A 26,034-nucleotide genomic window follows, 5' to 3' on the forward strand; every position below is an offset into this window, starting at 1 on the left:
TGCTTCTTCTCTGGTGGTGTGAATGCTGATAGCTGGTGGTGAATGGACAGACTCAGATACACTACCGCCACCTGCTGGACTGATAGTGGAACTGCAGAGGACAGGATACCAAATTAAAATTATCTAAAAAGTATTCATTCAACTTATGTAAAGCAAATAACTCTAATCAGGGAAAAGTACCCAATGCTAAAATATCTTAAAAAATAAAGAAAACATGCAAACTCTGGAAATCAAAACCACCATTATTTTCATGACTCATACTTTAAATCATGTTTTTGTTTACTTTTCCAGAGCAACAATATGGGTGCAAAATGGAAATTATCAGGCACATACGGAGCAAGAGGTTGGAAATTCACTTCAAGCTCAGCACTGCAGAATAAATTTGCCATAGGTAAAATGCCATAGTCTACACTTGATGCTTTGCAGCCTGTTTTAAATGTAGAGAATACCACAAGGGGTTTGAAGATAGTTTGTTTGTTAGGAGGTTTTATTTAAAATTTTACAGGAAAAGAAGTCATAATATAATGAGATTTTACTTGTAATTTTTGTCACAGATTAAGACTTTAAAAAAAAAAAAAAAAGTATGTATTTATTCAAATCTTAGCTGTAAGTTTGTAGAAAGTGATAAAGCATTTGTCAAAAGACCAGAAGGTTGAAAGTTCAAAGTTCACTTGTTACTCTGACTTTTATTCAAAGTCAACACCCAAATAAAGAAGCCAAAGATGTTAAATAAACTATTAACTTGTGGCTAACTGGCTGGTTCAGAGTGATAGAGCGCTAATCTAAAAAACACAGGCTTGACACTTCAAACCTCACAAGCTACATTCATTTTCTCCTAAAATCAACACCCAAATCAGCCAGTCAAACATGCAAACAGACCATTGCAAAGTGTGTTGGTTCAATTAGTACAGAGTGGTAAACTGCTGCTCACAGACCCACACGGTTGGAGGTTCAAATCTTATGAGTTACGCTTCATTTTCAGGTCCAAAACTCACAACCAACAAGTCAAATACCACAAACCAACACCTGTGAGTCGCATCTGCATTGGTGGCGTAGTGGGGCTTTTTCGTGACACAAAGGCGCCTGTGTCGGGTTCAAGACTCACTCCGTACTGGTGTTGGTGCAATCATCCCTAACTAAATTAGAAATATATACCTTAGGTATATATACAAAATAGGCAATAAACATAGGAACTAAAAATAGGCCAAATAATAAATAAACAAAAAACTATAGATAGCCCAAATAATGAATTAACAAAATAACTAAAAATAAATCAAACAATGACTAAGTAACCTAAGTAAAAGTAAGTCAACAAAATACAAAAGTAGATACTTAGAATTAGTAGGGATGAAGCGTTTTTATTAATATTGAGACTCCTGAATGATCCGAGTCCTTATCGATAACACTATCTGTACTTTGGTATTATTTGGTGGAAAGACCAGGCGACAATATGTTTTGAAAAGAACTGGTTTTACTTTGAAAAATCTTTGCATCTTAGTTTTAATTATGTATGATAAGATGATTAGAGCTCATGACAGCCCGTTAAGCAGGCTGTAAATCCATCGCTAATGTCCATTTATTATTCAACTTTGTCCCCAAAAATCACGTTTTCTTTTTCCTGTTACATTTGAACACACCAGGGTGATGTTTTATTTAATTTAGCCTAAAATTAATTTTACTGAGCCCTCCTTGAACACATCACAATGAAACCTTGTGCAGCCTCATTTATTTAAACTCTTTTCCTGTCGATTTCAACTCGGATTTCAACACTGGATTACAATTTTTAACTGAGGGGACTTGTTCAAAAGTTTGGGAAAGCTCAGACTACAAGAATTGCTTGAAACCAGGGCTACCTCTAGCACACTGGTTAGAGTGTGTACCCCGTATGTCTGAGGCTCCTGCACCGGCCCTGATTCAAGTCCAGCCTTTGGTCCTTTACTGCATGCCCCCCCCAAAATCTCGTTTAGTCTAGTGCTATGAGATATAAACTGGGAACGTCATCATCTGACTGCACTCCCTTTCAGAAATTTGACAACTGTTCATAGTTGTCTCTTTATGCTAATTTAAATGTGCCATCCCCCGCATTTGATTGGCTCATCCCGGAAGGTGTAGTTAGTTGTATTCCTTATATAAATCTCTCTTAATGCTAATTTCAATGTGTCATTCCCCGTGTTTGATTGGTCGACTACGCCTGGAGTCAATCAAACACGGGGGCTGGCACATTAAATTAGCATAAAGAGAGACATATGAATTCATAAGGTTACGCATGTTTTCCTAGGAAGAGCCAATCACACAGGGGGGATGGCGCACTCCAATTAGCATAAAGATAGACCTATTAATTAATTCGTTTAACTGTTCTTGCTTTCACCCTTTGAAACCTGGACAAACTGGTCTAATGTCTTTGAAAAACATAATAAGAAGGCAATGAGCAACAACAGAAGAAAATATGTAGATTGCTTGAAAATGAGCAAATAAATGAATAAATAAAATAGAATATGCAAAGTCAAGCAAATAATATTTTTTATTATATTATTATAATGAAAGCGCCGAGCACCAAATGTTGCAAGGACCCTCTTGGAATGCAAAGAATTATAATTTTTCCTGCCAAATGAATGGCATTTTTGGAGGTTGCAACATGCTCAAAAACTATGAAACTTGGTACGCACATCTGGCCTGGGAAAATTTTCGTTTTTTGGTGGTTTCTGATATAGGTGTGGCAAAATGGCATTTGGGAAACTGATTGATTTATGATTGATTGATTTATGTACATTAACTTAAAATGTTCAAGTGTTACCACTGACCGAGTCACATCTGAAGACCGGACCGACAGGTAGTAGGCCTACAGAGTGAATATTTTATCCAAAAAAAAGGAAAGTCGAGCGTGGATTACTGAAGCCGGTATTTTATTTATTCCTGTAAGTACTGTCAGACACATGTTACTGCAATGAGACCAGTATAGTTCATAATTCACAAAATCAGCAAAAAATAAAAGAGAGCAGAAATTCATCAGATTTTTCTTTTCAATACACAGAGAGGCTTGTGAATTTTGCTTTGTGAAAAATGCTGCACAATAGATAGAGCCAACTTTCACACAGCTCTTAGACACAATAGATAGTGACACATCACGTTTGTAGAAGCAACACAGACTGAAATAAAAAAGCTTCAAGGTTTTTGACACAAGCTGCAGAGGAGGGAAAGTTGTCCAAAGTTGAAGGAAAAGATAAACAGACGGATCAACAGGGAGAATCATGGGATAATGAAAAGGCCTGGCCATTAACACATTCAGAAATGAAGTATTAAGACAAACTGGCATAATGGGACTGAGTCATGTCTTCGGCAGAGTGGAAGCTATAGTGTTTATAGTCAAGAGGTTTCTATCAATGCTGCTGTCAGGTACAGAGACATTAAATAGCTGTCCAGGTCTAAATCCAGATATTAAATACTTTCTGATATTAATTGGAAGCTAGTTGTAGGTCTACACCAATGAGCTGAAAAATTAAGGGGATAGTTCAGATTTTTTGGAAGTGGGGTTGTATGAGGTACTTAAACACAGACAGTGTTTTACACACTGTAAATGGCCATGAGTAAGCTCCCAGTTTGAAGAAACAAGGTCGGAGTGCTTACATGAAAACTAAGTAATGTACTGCTGTGATTTGGGTCCACAATAAAATGTATATTAGCCACCTTAAAACAGTCCCACCTAAAACTATTAATATTACTTTAAATGTATGGCATGTTGAGAGTATTTACATCGCTTTACCTCTCCATCACACAGTATTTTCAAAGTGTTATTAAGGACATTTTATGGCTTTCTTCAAAGCCAGACTCCATTGAGAAAAACACTGATTTGACATCACTGAACACAGGAGCCGCTGGTCTAACATTGCCTCTATCAGTCCACCACGTACTGTATGTAATACATCAACTATGGACAAGTACCTCATACAACCCCACTTTGAAGAAATCTGAACTACACCTTTAAAACCACTGGCTAGTGAAGTGAATAGCGTGGATTGTTCTGTTAAAATGAAATGTTCTGCTGGGAAACTAGCAGGTTTTATGGCCCACAAACGTAATGTTTTTGTTCAATCTTACTGTTCTCCAGCATCATCAGCCACCTGCTTTTCTGCTGTAAGCTGTCGGATCTTTAATAACTCAAGAAGCTGACAATTTGCGCGTCCGGGGAGCGACTTATTATCTGAAAATAGACGTTTCAAGCAGCGGAGCAGTGTGGAATGGGGTGAGTTTTAGTAACAGCATCACAATCTCCTTAACGGGAACTTTGTGAGAGCTCACCACATTGTGGTCACAACATTAAAACCTGTAGAGAAACATCGGAGGTACAGTCTGAAGCCTCGTCTGTACCTGGAGTCAGATGAAAAGATGGATATCTGTTTCTGTGTGTCCAGTACAGATTTGTGTTCAGGATGGTTAGCCTTACTTAGAACAAAGACTTGGAAGTTGGCCGATAATACTAGCCAGTTTGTTGTTTTCACATTTCTAGTTTTTCATGAGTAAAATAAAATGATACAACATAAGAAATAAGACAGCTATGACTTTGATGAAAGGTGTCCTTTTCATGCTATAGCGAGGCCAGCAAAAGTTGGAACACATTTCTATCTGTGCTGGACGCACCTCAGATGTAATCTCAACACAGAGGCAGGAGAGCGGATCTTTCCCATGTACAGATGTCGCATTAGCAGAGGCAGATTCATGAAGCTACATGGTGAAGTGTCTTGTGTAGTCGTATTCTATTGTGGGAATGACCGCCTGGACAAACTTGAGGAAAATCAAAAGATACCTGTAAGTCTCAGTTAAGGAGAACACACAAGAACATGAAGGGAAGCTATAACATAACATGTGACATAATGTTGGTGCTCTGGTCGCGTGCAGTCGTGTGTAATGGGCACGCACCATAAGAGGCATGCTGATGCTGTCGTCTTGTCAACTTTGCAAAAGTAACTTTGCGATGCATCTTTTAATTTGCATTTCTCTCTCACTCTGTTTTGCGTAACTGCATAAGTTTCCATTCTCTCTTCCCGTACTCTGCACCTCCAAACAAGAATGCCCTAAAATACATATTTCATGAGATATTGAGTCTCCTGAGATAAAAGCAGTGGCTCAATGGTCCTTTAATAAGTGCTGAAAAAAGGCCACAAAACCTTAAATATCCTCCCATGTGTCCATAGCATCTTAGTAACAGTCAACCAGAATTGTTGCTTATTTGAAAGAAGCAGACGTTAAACCGATTATCACCATTAAAAGGATACATATGCACTCCAAGCTCTCCTCCGCCTTCTGCCACAGTCTCAATGATCTTTTTCATCACTTCAGCATGTCTGAAAGAAAAAAGTTGGAGCAGCCAAAGTATCAAAGTATCTGTGAGAAAACAACATTTTTACAGGGTTCCCACACATTTAAATTGACCAAATTTCCAAACTTTTCCATGACTTGTGAAGGACCCCAAATTGCTTTTGTTTTTTCGTCACCCCACTTGCCCAGCTTTGTTCAAACATAGAAGATTCAAACTCTTCTGAAACATAATTTCAGTGTGTTCAAGGACCGTCAAAAATGTGAAAATCCAACAATAATTTCTGTTTTTACAGTTTCTGGCTGTGTTAAATGGTGTCATTTGGGCAATTTTTAAAGAAAGCATGCCTTTAATAAAAATAAATAAATAAATAAATTTTAAAAAAGTCTATGTTTGCTATAAAATTTGCCATGTTTTAGAAGAAAAAAGTCTAAAGCTTTAAGCTTTATGCAGAAAGGTGATGTTTTGTCTTTCTCACCGGCAAGGGTGGACAGAGCACATGGCAGGCGGAGGAAGGTGAGGGTGGTTCTCGATGGTGACCGTCTTCTTCACGTGGTCCTGGCTGATGTCCTCGTACATCTGCTCTACAGTCAGCGGTTGCCGATCCTGCGAGACACAGCAGACTGATGAGTATGTGTGAGTTTGGTTTGGAGTCTTTCTCAGCACAACACATTTTCATGATTTCTCAAAAACTTTCAATTAATTTTACTAGTTCCATGACTTTTCAAGGCCAAGAAAATGGTTGTGAAAATCCAAGACTTTCGCCCAGGTACATACTTCATCATATCCAAACAGCCAGAGTCGAGGGGTCTGGTAGTATTTATCATATGTGATGTACAGGTCGTATGTTCTAGTCTGAAGGATGGCGTCCTCACTCCCCGGCTCTGCTTTGGCTTTGGTTTCAACCATTTTACTGGTGTCCAAGGTCGCCTAGACAGAGCAGAGAAGTGTCAAGTGGTGCTTGGATTGATGATAATTGGTATTAGGTTGAAAATAAATGACGTGCTGCGACCCTTTGAGACGTTTACCTCATCTGTTTCCAACAGGCCGCTTTCCTCGTACTCTGCAAAGACAGCACGAAGGACAACGTGAGTTAAAGTACAGGCTGTCTGAAAGAAACTAGAATTATCATCATTTTATACTATTTGTGAAACATTCGTGTGAAACTTTGTCATAAGTAGCTTCATTCTTGATTAAATGTTGAAGAGAATGACATAGACACAAAGTCACCGTAACCTTTGACCATTAAATTCTGATCACTTCCATCGACGAGTCCAAGTGGACGTTTGTGGGTTTTTTTCTTGATGAGTCCAAGGAAACATTTGTGCAAAATTTGACCTTGAGACATCAGGTTTACGAGAATGGGACGGGCGGATGGACAGCCCAAAAACATAATTCTAATAACAATAAAAAGCCTCCTTCATTACTGGAGGGATATGAGTACCTTCCATATCTGCTGCTTCTCCGTCTTCATCATCATCGTCATCATCGTCACAACATGCTGCAGATGTGGCGTTCATATTCTTGTCCTAGAGGAAGTCAAAGCCTTATTTTTAGAAGAATGATTTCAATGCCTTTTAAGACTTTAAGACTTCACAAATGTACCTTTTGTTTTTCTATCAGCTTTATCTGTTTTTTTTGTCAGTTGAATCAATGTGCATGCAAACTTAGTCAAACTTTTCTCTGTGTGTGTGTGTGTGTGTGTGTGTGTGTGTGTGTGTGTGTGTGTGTGTGTGAGTAAAGACACCACTGCACTTCAGCACTGTAACATGTAAGGTTGTCAGGTTCCAGTTCTGACTCTAACAGCAATATCTAAATACCACTAATGCAAAAAATATTTTGCAGAATATATTTTGGAATGAAATTTTTGCTGTCCTTTTTCTATTTGTTAAAAAAAGACAAGAATTGCCAACAAAAGCCATCAGAATACATGAGACATACCTTGTTATTGTCCAGTGAAATTTCTCGTACGGCGTCTGTGACTCCTAACACACCTGACGAAACACAGCAGAGTCAGAAAATCTTCCTTTATTTTAATCTGAACCAGGATTTCATAACAACTGGAACTGATATGCAGTTTGTTTCAGGATCTGTCAAAGCTAAATGGTAATTAATTAGAAGTGAGACCTGCTTTAAGCACAGTGTTTAACATTAATGACAAGCACATATTAAATTAGTTAGTGTATCTATAATATCCCATGAATCAGAGTTTGATAACTCAGTGTATTTGTGGATAAGTGGTCCTCTGTGGGTCTCTGATGTGATTTGGGTTTGACTTTTTATACTGTATTTTTTTGAGAGGAAATAGAAATGTTAATATATTCAATTTGCTGTCACCCCTCCTGCATATAAGTCCAACACACAGAGTTTCTGACATAAAAAAATCAGATGAAACCATGCTCTGGATGCACGGACGGTGTCCTACTTGAGTTGTGGTAAGTGTCCACCCAGCCCCCGTCTCCGTCATCTTCCTCTATGATGGCCTCCAGCTCGTCTGAATACTCCATCTGTTTACAGCGCTTGTAACAGGGAACTGGGACACGAGACACGAGACACGAGACACGAGACAACACACAGAGAGGTTTAAACACAAAGCACAGGAAATGAAAAAAAGTCCAGCTCTCAATGTCACTGGTCGAATTTAGCCAACAAACACCTCGATCCTGACCCACATCACTGTTGTGCCACAGCTGATGTTAACGCACACCCTCAAGTGTAATATTGCTTAAATACAGATTTAGAGGTTTTTTTTTAAAAAACATTTCCCTTTATTAATCTGATTACGCACAAACAAACTCTGAAAACATATTTGCAGATGCCTGTACACATTAACAAATCTCAGTACACATTAAGAAATTCTTTGACACAATCACAAATCTCATTACAAACACACGGCCTGAGATGCAGTTACACAACTCCACACACACATTTGCAAACAGTTCTGCGACAACAATGGCTCCACACACTTCTTACCATTGCGTGTCAGGAGGAACTGCTTATCCTGCGGCAAATATGGCTTCACCTTGACTTCCTCCCCAGAGGCCCTGAATGGAGACAAAACCACAGACATGGACAGGTGTCCTTACAGGGTTGCAAATCGTAAGCACTTTCAATAATTAATTGTTTGTAAAATTAGCAATCAATTAATAGATTAATCAGGATTTGAAAAGACACATACAAACTGCCTATTTCAAACAATACTGAATGCATTTATTCCTCAATTAGAATAGAATAGAAATACTTCATTAATTCCTTGAGGGAAATGGTTTTGATACAGCAGCAAATAAGAGAGCAGCAGCTGAATGAAATATTTGTTAAAAAGGTCAAAATAATGCAAATATATGTATACAAAGGCACTTAACATAGAATAAAATAGAGTAAAATAAAATGAAAATAATAATAATAAAGATATGTACAATTAAAGCTCACAGTAAAATATTGCGTATATATCAACTGATCAATTAAATTACACATTTGATTAAACAAAAACAAGTCCTTATTTAAAACACAAGTGAATTCACATCAATTTTATTTTTTTTAAGTATTTAATTCATTTGTTACTCTGTTTTTGATAATGTGCCACAGCTGGTAGATGCAGTAATTAAAGGGTGTGATGCAACTTGGGTTTTTCCAAGAGGAATATTGCATTACACTGTGAAATTCAACAAGACCAACAGAGAAGTGAGCAGTATAAGTACGCTCAGGACCAACCAGAGGTCAGATATTACTGAGCACAGTATTAAAGGAATACTTTACCCACAAAATACAATTTGTAAATCAATTAGTAGTAGTGGAATGTAACTAAGTACCTTTACTCAAGTGCTGTACTTAATTATGAATTTAAGGGTACTTGTACTTTACTTGAGTATTTTATTTTCAGGCTGCTTTAAAACTTTACCCCTCTCGATTTCAGAGGGAAGTATTCGAGTTTTTACTTCACTACATTTATCTGTCAGCTTGAGTTACTCTTCAAATTAAGATTAGTGAAGCTCCTCACGCTGTCGTGGAGGCCGACACGGCCGACCTCATCAGGCAGCTGGTCATTTTCAGTTTTTAATTTTATGTATGAAGCCCATCATCACAAATCACAGTTTGCTTCAGAGGGCTTCACAGCATACAACATCCCTCTGTCCGTAGACCCTCACAGAGACTTCCTTAGCTTGATTATGCTCACCTGACACACATCCACGCGTGGCTGTCATCCCTGACTGCTGACCTCCACACTCCTTCTTCACTTAAGTTGCTCTTAGCTATATCAATTCTGACTATTTTTACTAAATCTACAAAAATTTTAGAGTTATAAAATACTTTTTTTTTTTCATTTTTTCTGAATGCTTTTGGTACTTTACAAAATTTAAGATTTTTGTATAAAAAACATAAGAAGGTCTTATAAAATACCAAACAGTTTATACAAGTACGGCTGCAAAAATCAGTTGATTAATCAGTTGATTCACAGAAAACTAAGCCTATTATTTTGATTAGCATTTAGGTCTTCTTCTCAAAATTATTAGAAAAAAAGAAGAAAAGAAAACATCCAACAACAACTAAATCATAAAAAATACACTCCAAACTCAAAATTATTAAAATAGTTGGCAGTTGTCTCTCTCTGAATCAATTAATCAACTAATCCTTGCAGTTGTACATGTAGAAACTGTTGAGTAATTTAATTTTTAAAAAAAACGTCATGTTTAATAAGCTCTTCTTAGGATTTTTATATTAATTTGTAAAGTAACTACAGCTGTCAGATAAATGTAGAGATGTAAAAAGAACAATATTTCCTCTGAAATGTAGTGGAGAAGAGGTACACAGTAGCATGAAATCTGAAACATCAATCATGCCTCCAAGAACTCATAATCATATTTTACACATATTTAAGGGGATCTCAGTGTAAGGGATTCATACATCTGTAATTCACAAGTGGACACTCACCATTTCCACGTGGGGCAATGATGAACCAGGTGATCTCCTGCTGCAACAAACTACAACAGAAAAACAAAGGGTTAAGGGACTGTACTTCATTTGGTGGCTGGGATGTGACATATATATTTATACATATATAGAGAATAAAGTACCTAAAAGCTATACAAGAGTAAAAGTACAGATTTTTTTTTTTCAGAAAATGACTTAAAACAACTTAAAGAAGAAAATCCAGTTTTTCTTTCCCTCGCATTTCTTCATTAGTCTGTCGGTCCACTCTTCCCTCTTTGAGTTCCTTCTCTAAACTTCTTCGGGGAAATGTCGTGGAGTCAAAGTGAAAGTTGTAAGAAATAAGAATAAAAAAAAAAACACTTCACACTTAAGTATGAGTATTATTACTTTGCTACACTACACCACTGTGCATAGATAGATAGACGAATGTCATGACACTGTCCTGTGTGTCTCAGAGAAAATACATGGTTGTCCCTCCAGCATAAATAACCAAATTTCACAGATTCTGACTGTAATAAATCTTGTGATTCTAGATATTTCTTTTTTTTTTTTTAAGTACACATGCCTTTGGCTCTGAGGGTATCTCACATAAATGTAATGTGTCTCCCCTTATCAAGTACAATAAATAACAAGCACTCCTTAAATTTTATACCTTTTTTTTAATGCAATATATGACATAATTCTACTTCGAAGATGGGCCTTAACAAGATGTTATGTTCTCACCTCTTCTGGTGTAATGACTCCAGTCTCTTTGAATTTTGATTCCTGCGAGTAAAGACAGATGTGGCATTAACCTGCAGCTGTCAACACAAGTGCTGCACTTTAACAACAACTGTGCAAACACAGTAAAATGCAAAAAAAAAAGTGATTTAAGAGCAAAGAAAAAAGGATAAAATATCATAGAATACAATTTAGATTAAAAAAAATAAAATTAACATAATATAAAGCACATATACACCTTTTACTTATACAGATACTGTTTGCTCATGATTGACAGTTGCACAGGATACCTGAAATACACACATGATGTGTGGATGTGTGGTATATTTACTGTATAAGTACTGTTGCACATTAAGTGTTAAGATATTGCACAGTAGGAAATTGCACGGTATGATACACAATAAAACTATTTGGAAAAATACTTATATTTACCATGATAATGTAAAAATAGAATATATGAAATAGCAGAAATAATAGAAAAATTCAATAAATATATATACAGAGAGATAGACAGACAACAACAGTGTTACACGTCGTTAAATATTCTATTAGAGCTATTAGCTTGTATGTAATCAGTGCCTTAGATAATACTAAAAAGATGATAAAGTCGCATGTTACTGTTAGCGACTGGATAGCAGCGTTAAGGTGTGTTTGGTATCTCACAGTGTAGCAGCCACCACTTATTTACAAGCTAGCTCCTGTAACGTTAAGTTTACCTTCAGCACTGGAGTCAGAAACTCAGCCACACCGAGAGCCGTCCCTTTCACCGTGTTTATCACGTTCTGCATCTTGTACAGTTCCTTCGAGATAAAAACGGGAGGTTATTTAAGAAACCGTCCTGTGAAAATGTGATTATTTTGACATAGCTACTCAAGCAGAGTGTCAGCAAGAGCAAGTCACATGATACGTTTGGACACTTCCGGTATCCGACTCTCGCGAGAAGTGGTGGAAGTGACAACAGTCTTCTTCTGTAGTTGAGGATTTGTTTTGTTTGTTTTTTTAAAACATATTTTGAAATTGAATAAGGAAAAATTAAATTTTAATTGCTTTAGTTGGAAATTAATTTTAATAAAATGTATTCGAATCACATAATTTGAAATTGAGTTTAAGAAAAATAATTTTAAATTCATCATATAATTTGTACTTTTAACTTAATAATCGTCTTGTATTATATTGTATAGCTGAAAACTGAATCTGAATAGCATATTATAAAATTGAATTTCAAAAAAATATTCTGACATACTGTTTCTAATTCATCTATTGAAATACAATTTAAAATTTCACAATTCAAAATACAAATTAAATTCTTTCAGACATACATCCAGGTACTTAAAAAATGTAATCATAATGAAAAAAACAGAACCCAATTTTTTTAATACAAAAAATGATCTACATAAATGTTAATCAAAACAGTTAGCAAATAAAGTTCAGTCAATCAGCTAAGAGATAAATCAGAAAAATGTTTCAATTGCACTTGCATAAACTGGTTATTTATTTCTATTTTATCAAGTGCTGTTCCCTTTGACAACACCTTTACGCTTACGCTGGAGATGTGAATTACATGTTGCTATGTTTGACTGTAAATTTTGAAAATGTTCAAGTAAAAAAATGTATATGTAATAAAAATGTAATAAAAATCAAATTTAAAAAAAATCCTGTTTTCTTCAACACTCCGGTAAAGTAGGTGGCGCTGTGCACCTAAAATCTAGTATTGCATTCCCCAAAAACGCACCGAAGAAGAAGAGAAGGAACTATTATAGCTGAACTGTAGCTACAGTAGCTAACATGATGACTTTTCCTGTATTAATTATTAATTTATGAGTCCAATGTGAGTCGTGTAGCTAAGCTAAGCTCACAGTGCGCATGCTGCCTCACAGTCGTTCACCATGTGGAGGTTTTCAGTGTGCGCGGTGTTACGGAAGTCAAATATTTTGACTGCAGCTCAGTCAGCTGTCAGATTCACATCTACTGGAGCCTGCAGCAGCAGCAGTGTGACAGGGAGGACATGGCTGAGACCCAGCGGGTTTGACACGGGTTTAAAGACTTTCAACAGCCTCACCAAACAAAAAGAGCCTCTCATCCTGGCAAGAGAGGGAGTAGCAACCTGGTACGGATTGTAATTGATATTATTATTATATGATGAATATGCACAATAGCCATTATGACCTTACTCAGTATTGCACATGTGTTGCAGGTATAGCTGTGGACCCACCGTGTACGACCACGCCCACTTGGGACATGCATGGTAATGATAAGGGACTGTTCTTTATTTACAGTGATGGGGTGTAACTGAGTACATTTACTCAAATACTGTGCTTCAGTATGAATTTGAAGTACTTTTTTTTCCAAGCCACTTTATACTTCCACTGAATTTCAAAGGAAAATATAGTACTTTTTAATTCACTACATAAATGTGACAGCTTTAGTTACCTTATAAATTAATTTTACATAAAAAAACATAAGAAAAGTTTATAAAATATATTTTGTTTTAAAGTACCCAACAGTGAATACTAGTGCAGTTGTGTTGATTTATCAATCAAGTGATTCACAGAAAATTAATTGCCAATTATTTTGATAAACATTTAAGTATTTTATACATTTTTTTAAATGATTTTGAAGACATTTACCTGTAACAGAGTATTTTCACTGGGGTGGTAATAGTACTTTTACTTAAATGAAGGATCTGAATACTGTTCACCACTGTTTGCATCAGAAGGGGACTGGCTAGGGTGGGACTTTTTGTCTTTTTCTTTTTTTTTTACAATAACTTTTTCACTTTTGCCATGCTTGCTAGTTAGTTCATGCTAACAGTTTATTTTTTGGCAAAATTGGAAATAACACAGAATAAAGTGTGATAAAATTACAATTTTAATCATTTGAGCAAATTGGTTTGATTTCTTTCAAGGGAAAAAGGCAATTAGCAACTTGCCAACAAATGTCCCACAAATTTAATGTCTAAGCCAAAATTGTTTTGCGTCTGTCTCGTCACAGCTCATATGTCAGGTTTGATATCCTGCAGCGGATTCTGTCCAGGATGTTTGGAATCACTGTCATCCACGCGATGGTCATCACTGACATCGATGACAAGATTATCAAAAGAAGTTGGGAGGTAAGATCACAAGACTTTCAGGTCCGGTGTGTAGGAATTAGGGGCATATATTGGCAGAAATTGAATATAATGTATTAAGTATGTTTTCATTAGTGTATAATCACCTGAAAATAAGAATTTTTTTGAACAACAAATCAAACACTGGCTCTCGAGCCGATCATTTGCATTTATGCACCTATAACTTTGATTGATTCTATTGTTTTTATCACCCTTTTGAAAAGTATGTTTATTGAGAATATTTGTTTTCTTTGTTTTACAGGAAAATGTTTCCCCGACTGTCATTGCCAGAATGTATGAGGAGGAATTCAAGAGGGATATGCTTTCATTAAAGGTGTGTTATTAGGTCAAAGCTTGTGTGTTTGTGTGATTCACTTCCTGGCTGAAATAAATAGTTAAATCTTTTTTTTTCCCTTTTTTTTTTTTTTTAGTTAAACTGTGTGAGCCACATAACATGAAAAGGTTTTGTTATCTTATTATATAAGATATTTTTCACTTTTTAACAAGGTATTTTCATCATATTCTAACAAGATGTGTTTGTGTTTTGACAAGGTATTTTTTTCATGTTTCAACAAGATATTTTCATCATGTTATAAGATATTTTCACTTTTTAACAACACTTTTTCACCTTCTAAGATATTTTAATGTTACAGAGAGAAACTTTTCTTGTAACAACATATTTTTCACATTTTTACAAGATAATTTTTTTAATGTTGTAACAAGATTTTTTCATTTCATAACAGGAAACTTTGCTTGATAAACCAAGATATTTTGCACGTTTTTAAGATATTTATATGAAGAAGAAGAAAGAAACTTTGTTGTTTTTATAACAAGAAGTGTGTTTATCTGTAAACTTTTAGGTGATTCCTCCTGCAGTTTATTTAAGAGTCACTGAGAATGTGCATCATATTGTCACGTTTATTGAGGGGATCATCAAAAATGGACACGCTTATGCCACAAAAGAAGGTAGGAACTTTAGGATTTAGTGTAATTTCTTATATTAAATAGCAGCTGTATCTGCACAACACACGGGTCAACATTTGTGAAATGCTTTGGTTGTAGGCGATGTGTATTTTGACATCGGGTCCATTGGTGATCGTTATGGCAAGTTCATGGCAGCTGTGGACTCTCAGGGAGAACCTGGTGAGTGTTTCTGCCTGATTCAGTTACTGTAACTAAGTACATTTACTCAAACATCAGTGTGAATTGAGATGTTTTATTTTCATGTCACTTTATACTTTTACTTCACTACATTTATCTGACAGCTTTAGTTACTTTACAAAGTAAAGTAAAATATTTGAGTTTTGCTAATGGACAACAAACTTTGAACTTCTCCAGGTAGCGCAAATAAACGAGACGCGAGGGATTTTGCTCTCTGGAAACCGTCCAAACCTCAGGAACCATACTGGGAATCTCCGTGGGGCAGAGGACGACCTGGCTGGCATATTGAATGCTCTACCATCTCTAGGTTTGGATTTACGATAACCCCTCTGCCTCATTGTGTCTTTTATTGTGTGTGAGATTCTGGGGACTTTCTCAGGATGCATGCCATCAGTACATAAAGAAAAGGTTTGAAATAAGAATTCTTGATTAAGATCAATGTGACTGAAATGTTGAGTTAATAAATGACAATGAGTAAATGCTTCCTTTTTTAAAATTGTTGAGGGTTACTGAACAAATGAAGGTAATATCAAAGGATTTTAGGACAATTATTATGCAACTGTAAATTTTATGTATTGTTAATACTACAAAAACTTTGAAGCCCTGTGTTTTAGAGCATCTAGTCAGGGATGCTCGTACTGGGAACTTAAACTCAGTTGCTGGTTTAAACTCATGCAGTCTAATCCAGCAGCTCTGCAGTAAATACTCCATGAAGGTGCTATTGTTCAGTTTTTGTAGAAATGTTGATTTAAATATGCTCTCATTTTGGAGGCTGCAGTTTGTGCTGCTTTTAGATCGTATTGTGTAATGCTGAGAGATGTTTTTTCTAATATTCAGACTAGTCTTACTGGTGTAAAAGAGTTGCAGATTTGGCATAAACATCTACTTGATGTTAAGGATGAACTGATTAGATTTTGGTGGTCTAAGGTCACAGTGAGTTTGCGTCAGTCCTACTCAAGTGAACATGATATCTCAAGAGGACCTTGAAGGAATTTCCTTAAATTTGCTACAAACGTCCACTTGGACTCAAGGATGTACTGTTAATGATTTTAATTATCAAATTCAAATTTAAGGTTTTATTTAACTTATATAAGGTAGGTAATATTTTTCTATTTGATATCATTGTACAATTAATATTTTTCTTTTGTTGATGGTTAGACAAAATTTGCCCCTGTAGAGATCTGGAGCGTTTCAAATTCTGTAAAATGATGATGGAAGTATTAAAAAGATTGCTGTGTAATGATATTGCACGTCCGTCAGACAGTCTACAGTGTGGTTGTTTCCATGGTGATTTCAGCTCTGTGTTTGGGAGTCAGCTGGATATCCACTCTGGAGGTATTGATCTGGCCTTTCCTCACCACGAGAACGAGGTGGCTCAGAGTGAAGCCTATCACCAGTGTGAACAATGGGCAAACTACTTCCTCCACTCAGGTGAATAACAAATCCACACAGTTTGTTTTCTAAAAGTCAAGTCAACTCTCTTCCTCTCTTAAGATTGCCACGCTCAGAGTTTCTGTTTTATGATGTGCACCTTATTGGTTGTTGTTGTTTTTTTTAGGGCACTTACACCTAAAAGGCAGTGCAGAGAAAATGTCCAAATCTTTAAAAAACTACATCACCATCAAGGTAAAGTGATAAATCATTCATCCCTTTTTGAGTAACAGAATAAATCCCTGTTTCTTCTGCAGTTTGTGAAACTATATTAATTTTATTTTTGTTTTTAATCTTGGGTCAGGATTTCCTGCAGTCTTACTCTGCCAATGAGTTCCGGATGTTTTGTCTTTTGAGCAAATACAGATCAGGTAGGTAAAAAAAATCTAAGTATTAGCACATTTAACTCTATTGGTTTTAACAAATACTGTATTTTTGTAATTAAAAGAGCAAAATCAATTCATTAAGTACCTTGCCAATGAGTTCCGGATGTTTTGTCTTTTGAGCAAATACAGATCAGGTAGGTAAAAAAAATCTAAATATTAGCACATTTAACTCTATTGGTTTTAACAAATACTTGTATATATTGCTTTTCAACTGAAAAAGTGGTTTGGAGATTTAGTTAAATAGTTTTTTGACAACAGTTGGAGCTCTTAAAGAATTCATATGCTAATTATAACAAAATTTCACACAAATGTCTAAGAGGACATATTGATAAGGTGATGAAATTTTATATCTAAAAGGTCAAAGGTTAATTTCCAGTTGCCGTAATATAGCCTCTGTTTCCCTCACAGTGCTGGAGCAGGATTTAGATGTGCCGTATTTGACACGGATTTAGTGACATGTTTAGTTTTCAGTGTTGAATGAACATTGATGATTTGTTGTGGTGTCTCCACAGCCATAGACTACAGCGAAAGTAGCATGATGGAGGCTCGAAGCTCTCTGGGAATCATCTCCACCTTCATGAATGACGCTCAGGCCTACATGAAGGGTCAGCTGCAGTGTTCATCCGTACAGGAAGCTGTTCTCTGGGAGAGGTACGAACTTCCTCCACAGCGTGATTCATAAGGATTAGAAGGCATGTCATCTTTAAAAACAGCCAAATAGCCAAAGTTACACCCCTTATCATAGCCAGATTGTAAAAACAGAGACTGTTGTTGGATTTTCAAATTTCAGGTGGTCCTTGACCACATCACTGGGGATGCTGAAATTATGTTTAAATCTTAAACATTTGAAAAACATATTTGGAGACATTTTAAAGTCATGGAAAAGTTTTGAATTGATGTCCTTTAAAATGTGTGTTGACTGCATTTATTGTATTTGTATCTCATATTTTCTGTTCTGTGTGTGAGGGGGTCAGGGTTGGGAGGACAAGCCTTTATTTCAAGTTTCTTTGTACTAGATGGAAATACTCAAGTAAAGTTCAAGTACCTCAAAATTGTTCTTAAGTTCAGTGCTTGAGTAAATGTTCATAGTTACTCTCTAAAGGAAACCCTCCCGCTCAAAAATAATCTAAACATCAAATGATTATTCCTTATTTTAGTTCTGTTTGAGCTGAGAAGTTGTTTTCTTGTGTTTCAGGCTGGCTGAGACTAAATCCAGCGTGATGAAAGCTCTGGCAGATGACTTTGACACCCCGAGAGCCATCAACGCTGTGATGAATCTGGTTTACCATGGAAACTGCCAACTCCAGCCTGTTTCTCAGGTAACTCACTGTGGGTGACTGAACATTGGACTCTCCTGGAATTACACCAACAGACAGTTCTGCTCAGTCTGCTCGTCAATCAGTGTTGTTTACCACAAGCCTCACCAGCAGCTGAACCAAAGCAATTCTTGTCCTGTGTCGGTAGAAGAAAGCTGATGGAGTCATTATGCAAAAGTTGACATTAAAGTTGCGACAGGCTGAAAGCCAAGATTTAAATGCTCAGTTTAAAGCACTGACAGTGAGCTAAAATACTGAGTCCAGGTGTGTGTTTGTGTGTGTGTGTGTGTGTGTTTGTGTTTCTGTTCAGTCAGAGGGAGGGGCTCGGAGCCCTGCAGTGTTCGGAGCGATGGTCAGCTACATCAGAGATGCCCTGGATGTGTTCGGGGTGGATCTGCTGCACAGTAAGGTCAGCAGCAGTGCAATGTAACTACTCAAGTACTGTACTTAAGTACCAGTTTGAGTTTCTTGTACTTTACTTGAGTATTTTCTTTTCATGCCACTTTATACTTACTCCATTCAGAGGTAAATGTTGTGCTTTTTACTCCACTAAATTTGTCTGATAGCTTTCATTACTTTACAAAGATTTCTGCATCAGAACATAAGAGTTTAAAAAATGTTTTGTAATAAATTCAATTACCAAACAGTTTATACAAGTAAAGCTGCAACAATTAGTTGATTAATAAACAGAAAATTAACTAAAATAATAATCATTTTGAGGGTTTTAGGGGGTGATTTTCCCCCTTTTATTTATATGTATTTCTTCTTTTCTTGATTTTTTAAAAATATATTTTTTATATTCCATCATGTAAAATTTGGAATCTTTTTTCTTTTTCATTAAATTTTTTTTTTTTTTAAGTTCATTGTTTTTGTAATTTTAAGAATTTATTATTTTTGTGTGTGTGTTGTGTGTGTGGGGGGGGGGGGGGGGGGGGGGGGGGGGTTGTTTCAAAACTTTTCCTGCATTTTGGTACTTTTACTTTTATTACTTTAAGTACATTTTCCTGATCTTATTTACTTACTTTTACTCAAGTGTAAAAAGTGGTTGACAGTGGAGCTTTATGGAACAGACGAAGAAGATATATCAGGCTCTGAAGCACAATACTTAATAGGATACATGGTTTGGCTCTGCATATGGGGTCTGTGGACCTTCCTTGCAAAACAGTTGTTTCTCACACATTTCCTCACCTGTGCTGTTGGGCCGTCCTGTGCAGGAGGCTGATGTGATCAGTAGTGCTGGAAATCTGGAGGGCGTCGTGGAGCAGCTGACTCGCTTCAGAAGTGACGTTCGAGCATTCGCACTTGCTCGTCAGGATGGTCCAAGCAACAAACGTGGACTTCACCCCGAGAGAATCCCCCTCCTCAAAGCCTGTGATAGCCTCAGAAATGACCTGGCACCCCTGGGTGTGCTGATAAAGGTATGCTTGGTTGGCTTGCATAGAAAAAAATGGTACTTTACACAGTTTGACTTCAGAAAATGTACAACATGCACACTGATATCTGGGAAATTGGACCGTTGTGTTGTTCTTATTTCTTAGGACAGAGGAGCGACTTCGACATGGGAGCTAACTCAGGGAAAAAGAAGTGAGAGTGTCCAGGAGGACCAAGAGACATCCAGCTGAGATCACTCTGCCTCTGAGACTCTTTATTTTTGGGTCATGGACTCAATTGAACTTCATCATGTGAAGGACTTCATGAAAACTAGAGACCAAACCATCCTGATTTCAGCTTCAATGCCTACTGTGCCTGTCATCAGTGTATGAACTCTCACATTCATTGCTTCATAAATCAGGAGGCCAGTTTAGGTGGCGGTATACATTTTGTGTGACTGTTTTTGGGATGTAAAATGAAGGTTGAGTGGTGTTTCTTCACCTTGTGTCTGTCTTTAAGGGAAGGCCTCAGAGAAGCCAGTTGGCTGAACCAGTGTTTTCCTCCACTCAGCTTTACAGGGTACCCACAGTCATGAAAAACCTGGAAAGTCATGGAATTCCACAGTCACATTTTAGAGGCCTGGAAAAGTAATGGATCTAATAAAAATAATTGAAAGTTTTTTCATCATGAAAGGTTCTTGATTTTCTCACTGAGTTCTGTCTCTCCTTTCATGTATGCCCACAAGGCATGTTAAATCATTTTTCAAATATTTTTGGCTTTAGGGAAGGAGCATACAACTTTAACTGGAAGTATTTTGTATGTATTTTACTTGTGATTGGTGGAGGGGTTTTTTTTAAAGTTTTTTTTTCCTTTAAAATTTTTTGACAATTTCTTTTTCTTTATGTTTTTTGGTGATTTTATAGAAACCTAACATTTTGGCATTTCTTTAACTTTCAAATTCATGCAATTTTTATAGAAAAACGAAATAAAAAGGCAATTCTTTTTTTTTCCCTTAAAAATTATTTTTAAAGAAAACTGTTTTGGAAGTCATGTTTTTTTTTTTTTCTCCATATGTTTGGCAATTTTTACAGGAAACGATCACCATAACCATCATGTCACAGCAAACAAGACCAAACGCAAAAAAGATCTGACAAAAATGTTAATCTTAAATGTATTTCTTTCCCCAAATTTTACATTTTTACTTTTTTCCAATGCTTAGTTGCACAGTTTTTCATGTTGGTAGGCTTGTTAATTTAATATCATACTCAGCAGTTACTGAATGTTCAAATTTTAGGTGAATCAGGCACATGTCCTAATCTGTATAAGTGTGACACCTACTGGTGAATAAAGTCCACTGAGCCAGGATGTCACGATAAAGCACAGCAGATAATAACATCACCTGACATCACTTAGCAGATCACAGTCCAGTATGTGCTCTTCACTGGCCGGGGGTGCAATCATCCCACAGATTATATTCCACATCAGCGGTCTCATGAAGGGTGTCATTCAGGTGTCCTGCAGTAGACGGTGTCCATCAGGCGGTGCTGCGGCTTTCAGGCATCAGGTTGATGAGAGAGTTACTGGCCTGAGCCAGCTCTGTGATGGACACTCTGCCTCTCTGTCTCATGAAGTTAGCCACTGAGTCCAGCTCCTCTGGAGTGATGGAGATAAACTTCCCTCTGTCATCGATCACTCCTGCACAAAACATATAACATAGTGGTGGGAGAGGTATTCAGATGTTTTACTTCATTAATAGTACTAATACCACATTGTAAGAATATTCTGTTACAATTTAAAGTCCTGCATTGAAATTTTACTGAAGTAAAATTATATTCAGGAAAAAGTACCTAAAGTATTAAACATATAGGTACCAAATGCAGAAAAAATCAAAAATAAACAGAAAAAAACACAACTCAAATTTGTAAAACAAATACATTTTTTTAAAAAGTAGAAAAAAAACACCCCAATAACTCAAAATTATTGTTAGAAAAAAGTAAAAATCCTAAGCACTAAAAAATAGCAGCAAAATTGAAAAAACAAAAACCCAATAAAACACACAAAGGAAAAAAAAAAACACCCACAATTAAGGCCTTATTTTCAGATGAACTGATGAATGAATTTAACACTTTTTAAGGATCTGTGGGAACCCTGTCAGATGAAAAAGGCAGTCACAGTTCATTTCAAACTTCAGAGATGCAAAGAGTGAAGAGAAGAGTCACTGAGCAGCTTCATACACACCTGCCCACGTAACACTCACCTGTGAGGGAGCCGTCAGCTAACAAGTCCTGCAGTCTGGCAATCGCGTCCTGTGTCCTCATCCCAAAATGAGAAGCCAAGTCCTCAAGGAGAACCACCTTAGAGGTCTGGGGGACAGAGGAGACACAGTAAAACAGTGGTTCCAAACTGGTGGGTCGTGATCCAAAAGGGAAAAAAAGCCCACTTCTTTTAAAATCCCCCCAAATTTTTTTTTACCCTTTTTTTCCCTACAGAGGTCCAGGCTACACCCTAAATGTCCAATCATAGAACCCCCCTGGTCTTCACTAATTGCACTTTAATCTTGCAATATATTTTATTTAATTCTGTTTTAAGCCCATGTGTTATTGACAGTTTGTGAAATAAAACTGAATATGTGGTAAGCTCTCTTGAAATAATGACTGAGGAGAAATCTGGACCCAGTGCTGTATGATAGACTATATACAGATACTTGTCACCGGCCGGAGTCTGAAGAGTCTGTCAGCTCTCACCTCGATGTAGTTGATGAAGTCTTGCAGCAGGTTGCGAGACTGAAAGTCAAGAACACAAACACTTGTTTTAAATATATTAAAGACAAAAGAGAGAGAACATGAAATGTCAACATGAGCTGAGGAGATTGGAGACCTGGTCCTCTGTAAGCTGCTCCTCCTCTCCCTGGTCCTCTATGATGAAGGAGGCTTTGAGTCGTAAGTATTCCTCTTCCTCCCGTTTTTCTTGCTCCTCTTTGGCTCGACGCGCCTCCTCCTCCTGAAAAAACACCAGCACAGAGATCTAGTATCTCCTCGTTTGAACACATAGTGAGAGACAGTGCTGTTGGACGGACAGAGTGTCACCTGTTTCTGTTCCAGCTTTCGTTCTCTCTCGTCCTCCTGGCGTCTCTCCTGCTCTCTGAGCTCCTGCATCCTCTTCCTCTCCTCCCTCTCCTCCATCTCAGCCTGAAAATATGACACAACACAATACATACAATACTGCAAACTTAACTCTGGCCAATTCACAGGGGAGTTTCTATGGTGATCTTGTAACTAAATATTCAAAGGGTAACTTCAATATTTTTAAACACAATATTTTAAACTCTCCGATATTATAGAAAAGGATCCAAGCAGAGATAGATCTTTTTATTTTTACGAGTAAGACTTTTTGTTTAAACAAAAATCGCCATCACCAAACCCAGTGTAAAATAACTCAGGACTGATAGCAGTGTAAAATAGTTGAGGATTATAGTTAAAAGTTGTTGTTTTTTTAAATAATTCATGTAATTTTCTTCTTTTTATGGTACTGTTTTAATTCTGGGTTATCCTTTAGTTAACATAGAATAGGCAAAAAAAGCCTTGAATTCAGCCTATTCCTTTTTTGTTTTTTGTCTAACAAAATTTGTGTGAAAAAATCTTTGTTTGTCATGATGTTTGTAACCGAAATAAAAAATATTAATGCATTCAATCAGTGTGCAGTATAGAGCCCTCACCTCTCGCTGGGCTTTCTTGGCCTGTTTCTCCTCCAGCTTCCTCTGCTTCTTTGCTCCAACTTTTGCTTGCGGCTGGAAGCTCTGCTGCTCCACGTCTTCTTCCTCCACATGTTCCTCCTCTGGAAACAAATAAGAAAAAAGAAAAGAAATAAAAAAAGGCAAAAAAGCTGGGGGTCCTTTTTAGTGAAAAAAAAAAAAACAACAGCAGCAAAAAGTACCAAAGTGCTTACAAAAATTATTTGACATGCCTAGTGGGCATACATGAAGGGAGAGACAGACCACAGGGAAAAAAATGAAGACATTTTTGATGAACATATAATCAAAAACAACCAAAACACTGTCACACGTCAACACACATTAAAACTATGTTACATTGTCGGCTACAGAAAAGAAATTAACCATAATGCTAAATTAATGTCATTTATTACACACAACACATTTCAATGATTTTCCCAAAACTTTTGATTTTTTTTTTACTAATTCCATGACTTTTCCAGGCCTGAAAACTGTGAATGTGAAATTTCATGACTTTTTCAGGGGTTTTCTATGACTGTGGGAACCCTGTTCACACCACACATTACATGTATCACAAGACTTGCATATGTTGAGATGGGAGGTATGTTCACACGTGTTTAAGTTCACGTGATTACATGTTTTCATTCCTCTGCATGAACAGCTGCATTATAAAGGTAACCAACGCTCTAACTGACAGCGTTTACCTTGTTCTACAGCTTCTCTCTGTGGTCGCCTGTTAGCCATCACCGAGGCCAGGTTCCTCCTCCTGCGAGGCATGCCGGCTCCTCGCTCCTCTGCTGCTCGCTGTGGGGGCCCTGCTGCTCGGATAACATCCCTCTGGTGCTCCTCATCAGCTGAGAATGGAGCGAAAACACAACATGTCATCGCACTGTCTATGCAAAACACATTGCATAACGCTAAGACAGCAAAAATATCAAATATAAAAAAAAGGAAAAAAGTACTACTGTCACATAAAAAAGGCATTTGTCAATCTAAGGTTAGTTACTGCAACTGGTGCAACCCAGTTTGCAAAGCATGTTGTCTTCAAAAAAAAAAAAAACTAGAAAAAAAATTTATTTTAAAAAATGTTTTAGAAAAAAAACGAAAAAAAAAACAAACTATTTTTTAGAAAGACAGAAAAAACACTCCAAACTCAAAATTATTTTAGGAAAAAACACCCCAACAATCAAAATTATTTTAAAAAATGACTTAAATGTTTATCTAAATAATTAGCAATACATTTTCTGTGAATCAACCAATTGATAAATCAACAGCTGTTGCAGCTGTAATTTTAAGAACTCTTTTGTTGTCTAATTTATAATAAAACATCATGTTTTAGAAACTCTTATGTTTGTTAAGCAAAAATCTTCAATTGTTAAGTAACTAAAGCTGTCAGATGAATGAAGTGAAGTAAAAAGTATGTCAGTATATACTGACATGAAAAGAACATACTCAAGTTAAAGACAAGTACCTTAAATTCATACTTAAGTAAAGTACTTGAGTAATGTACTTAGTTTCATCCCAGCAATGGTACATTGTCATTTGTGCAGTTTAATTTGTATTTACTCGCTGTACAACCAATTCAACCAACAAATATACAGTTGAATGTCTTGGCAATATAAGCAAAGAGGCAGATTATCATCAAACAAGACTGAATTACTTTAGTGTCAAAATGTTTTAGTGTTAGTTAGAGTTTTAATAAATCAGGTTCATCTGGCCCACCGCGGACTCCGTAGTTTATCACAGTTTGACAGCTGTTTGCTGACGTTGCCTAAAACGGCAAAAAAGTAACTACAGTGGAGAAAATTAAAGCTTGTTTCATTTGACTACTTAAGTATTTATTACACTGTCAAAAATATGACACCGTATTGAAAACATCAACATTACAATCAACAGCTGGTTAATGCTAACAGTTAGCATTAGCTCCGAGGCTCCTTACCTTCCTGTGTTCTGCTTCGCACTTTCACCGCAAACACAATGAGGACAATGAGGATAGCAGCTGCTATCAGGTACAGCGCGATATCCATAGCTGCTCTTAAAATAAACTTTCACTAAATATATATATATTATAGTCCACGTTTATTTCTGTCTCCAGCTCATTACAGCAGTGTTGACTGAGGAGGACGGTCTCTCTTCTTCTTCTGTGTTTATTTGTGGATCGCAGATCATCGTAAAAAGTGCTCACCAGGTGAACACCGCCACCTGCTGTATGGGAGTATAATTTGTTCCAAATTCAAATAGCTTTATTAGCATGAACAAAAATATTTTATTTCCAAAGCAGTTCACAGAAAAAAAAATCATACACATATTACATACAGTCATTCATTACCTAAATTTTAAATTTACAGGTCAAGAAAGGTTATAATAATCATACTTATATATTTCTTAGTAGTACTGAATAAAATCAAAACTTTGGATTTTGGAAATTTGTACAGAGTTGGCCAGTTTTCAGTGAGTTTAACTTTCACAAATTGTGTATGAAATGCTCAACAAAAAAAGGAATAAAGATCAGCCATACAACATAACAAAAGGGAAGCTCAAATAATCGATACTGAGCTTTAGACATGTCCTAA

At 36.6% G+C, this 26,034-nt stretch overlaps 3 protein-coding genes across 4 annotated transcripts; 1 reads left to right on the top strand and 2 right to left on the bottom strand.

Moving 5' to 3' along the window:
• Positions 1 to 2,886: 2,886 nt before the first annotated feature.
• On the bottom strand, positions 2,887 to 11,855 carry atg3 (autophagy related 3). The gene is made up of 12 exons (XM_042513240.1): positions 11,677 to 11,855; positions 10,964 to 11,005; positions 10,241 to 10,290; positions 8,285 to 8,355; positions 7,737 to 7,844; positions 7,253 to 7,305; positions 6,756 to 6,840; positions 6,340 to 6,374; positions 6,089 to 6,241; positions 5,790 to 5,917; positions 5,271 to 5,339; positions 2,887 to 4,801 (listed from the first exon to the last, which is right to left on the bottom strand). Exons 1-12 carry the CDS (start codon positions 11,746 to 11,748, stop codon positions 4,720 to 4,722), a joined length of 948 nt encoding a protein of 315 aa, XP_042369174.1. The 5' UTR covers positions 11,749 to 11,855; the 3' UTR covers positions 2,887 to 4,719.
• An 857-nt stretch (positions 11,856 to 12,712) lies between these two features.
• Positions 12,713 to 20,239, top strand: cars2 (cysteinyl-tRNA synthetase 2, mitochondrial). Of its 2 annotated transcripts, XM_042512841.1 has the most exons (15): positions 12,713 to 13,067; positions 13,155 to 13,205; positions 13,952 to 14,069; positions 14,329 to 14,400; positions 14,927 to 15,032; positions 15,129 to 15,209; positions 15,405 to 15,534; positions 16,525 to 16,658; positions 16,786 to 16,853; positions 16,963 to 17,029; positions 17,557 to 17,695; positions 18,240 to 18,363; positions 18,671 to 18,769; positions 19,575 to 19,778; positions 19,899 to 20,239. In XM_042512841.1, exons 1-15 carry the CDS (start codon positions 12,847 to 12,849, stop codon positions 19,980 to 19,982), a joined length of 1,698 nt encoding a protein of 565 aa, XP_042368775.1. In that variant the 5' UTR covers positions 12,713 to 12,846; the 3' UTR covers positions 19,983 to 20,239. The 2 variants fall into 2 exon arrangements, with proteins under 2 accessions (XP_042368775.1, XP_042368774.1); XM_042512840.1 differs by having other exon boundaries at positions 19,575 to 19,987.
• A 651-nt stretch (positions 20,240 to 20,890) lies between these two features.
• On the bottom strand, positions 20,891 to 25,595 carry LOC121962887 (DDRGK domain-containing protein 1-like). The gene is made up of 8 exons (XM_042513209.1): positions 25,401 to 25,595; positions 24,166 to 24,315; positions 23,447 to 23,565; positions 22,818 to 22,919; positions 22,609 to 22,731; positions 22,476 to 22,514; positions 21,989 to 22,094; positions 20,891 to 21,426 (listed from the first exon to the last, which is right to left on the bottom strand). Exons 1-8 carry the CDS (start codon positions 25,486 to 25,488, stop codon positions 21,266 to 21,268), a joined length of 888 nt encoding a protein of 295 aa, XP_042369143.1. The 5' UTR covers positions 25,489 to 25,595; the 3' UTR covers positions 20,891 to 21,265.
• Between the last annotated feature and the right edge of the window lie 439 nt (positions 25,596 to 26,034).

This window comes from Plectropomus leopardus, chromosome 24, assembly GCF_008729295.1.
Source record: "Plectropomus leopardus isolate mb chromosome 24, YSFRI_Pleo_2.0, whole genome shotgun sequence".
Classification (NCBI taxonomy): Eukaryota; Metazoa; Chordata; class Actinopteri; order Perciformes; family Serranidae; genus Plectropomus; species Plectropomus leopardus.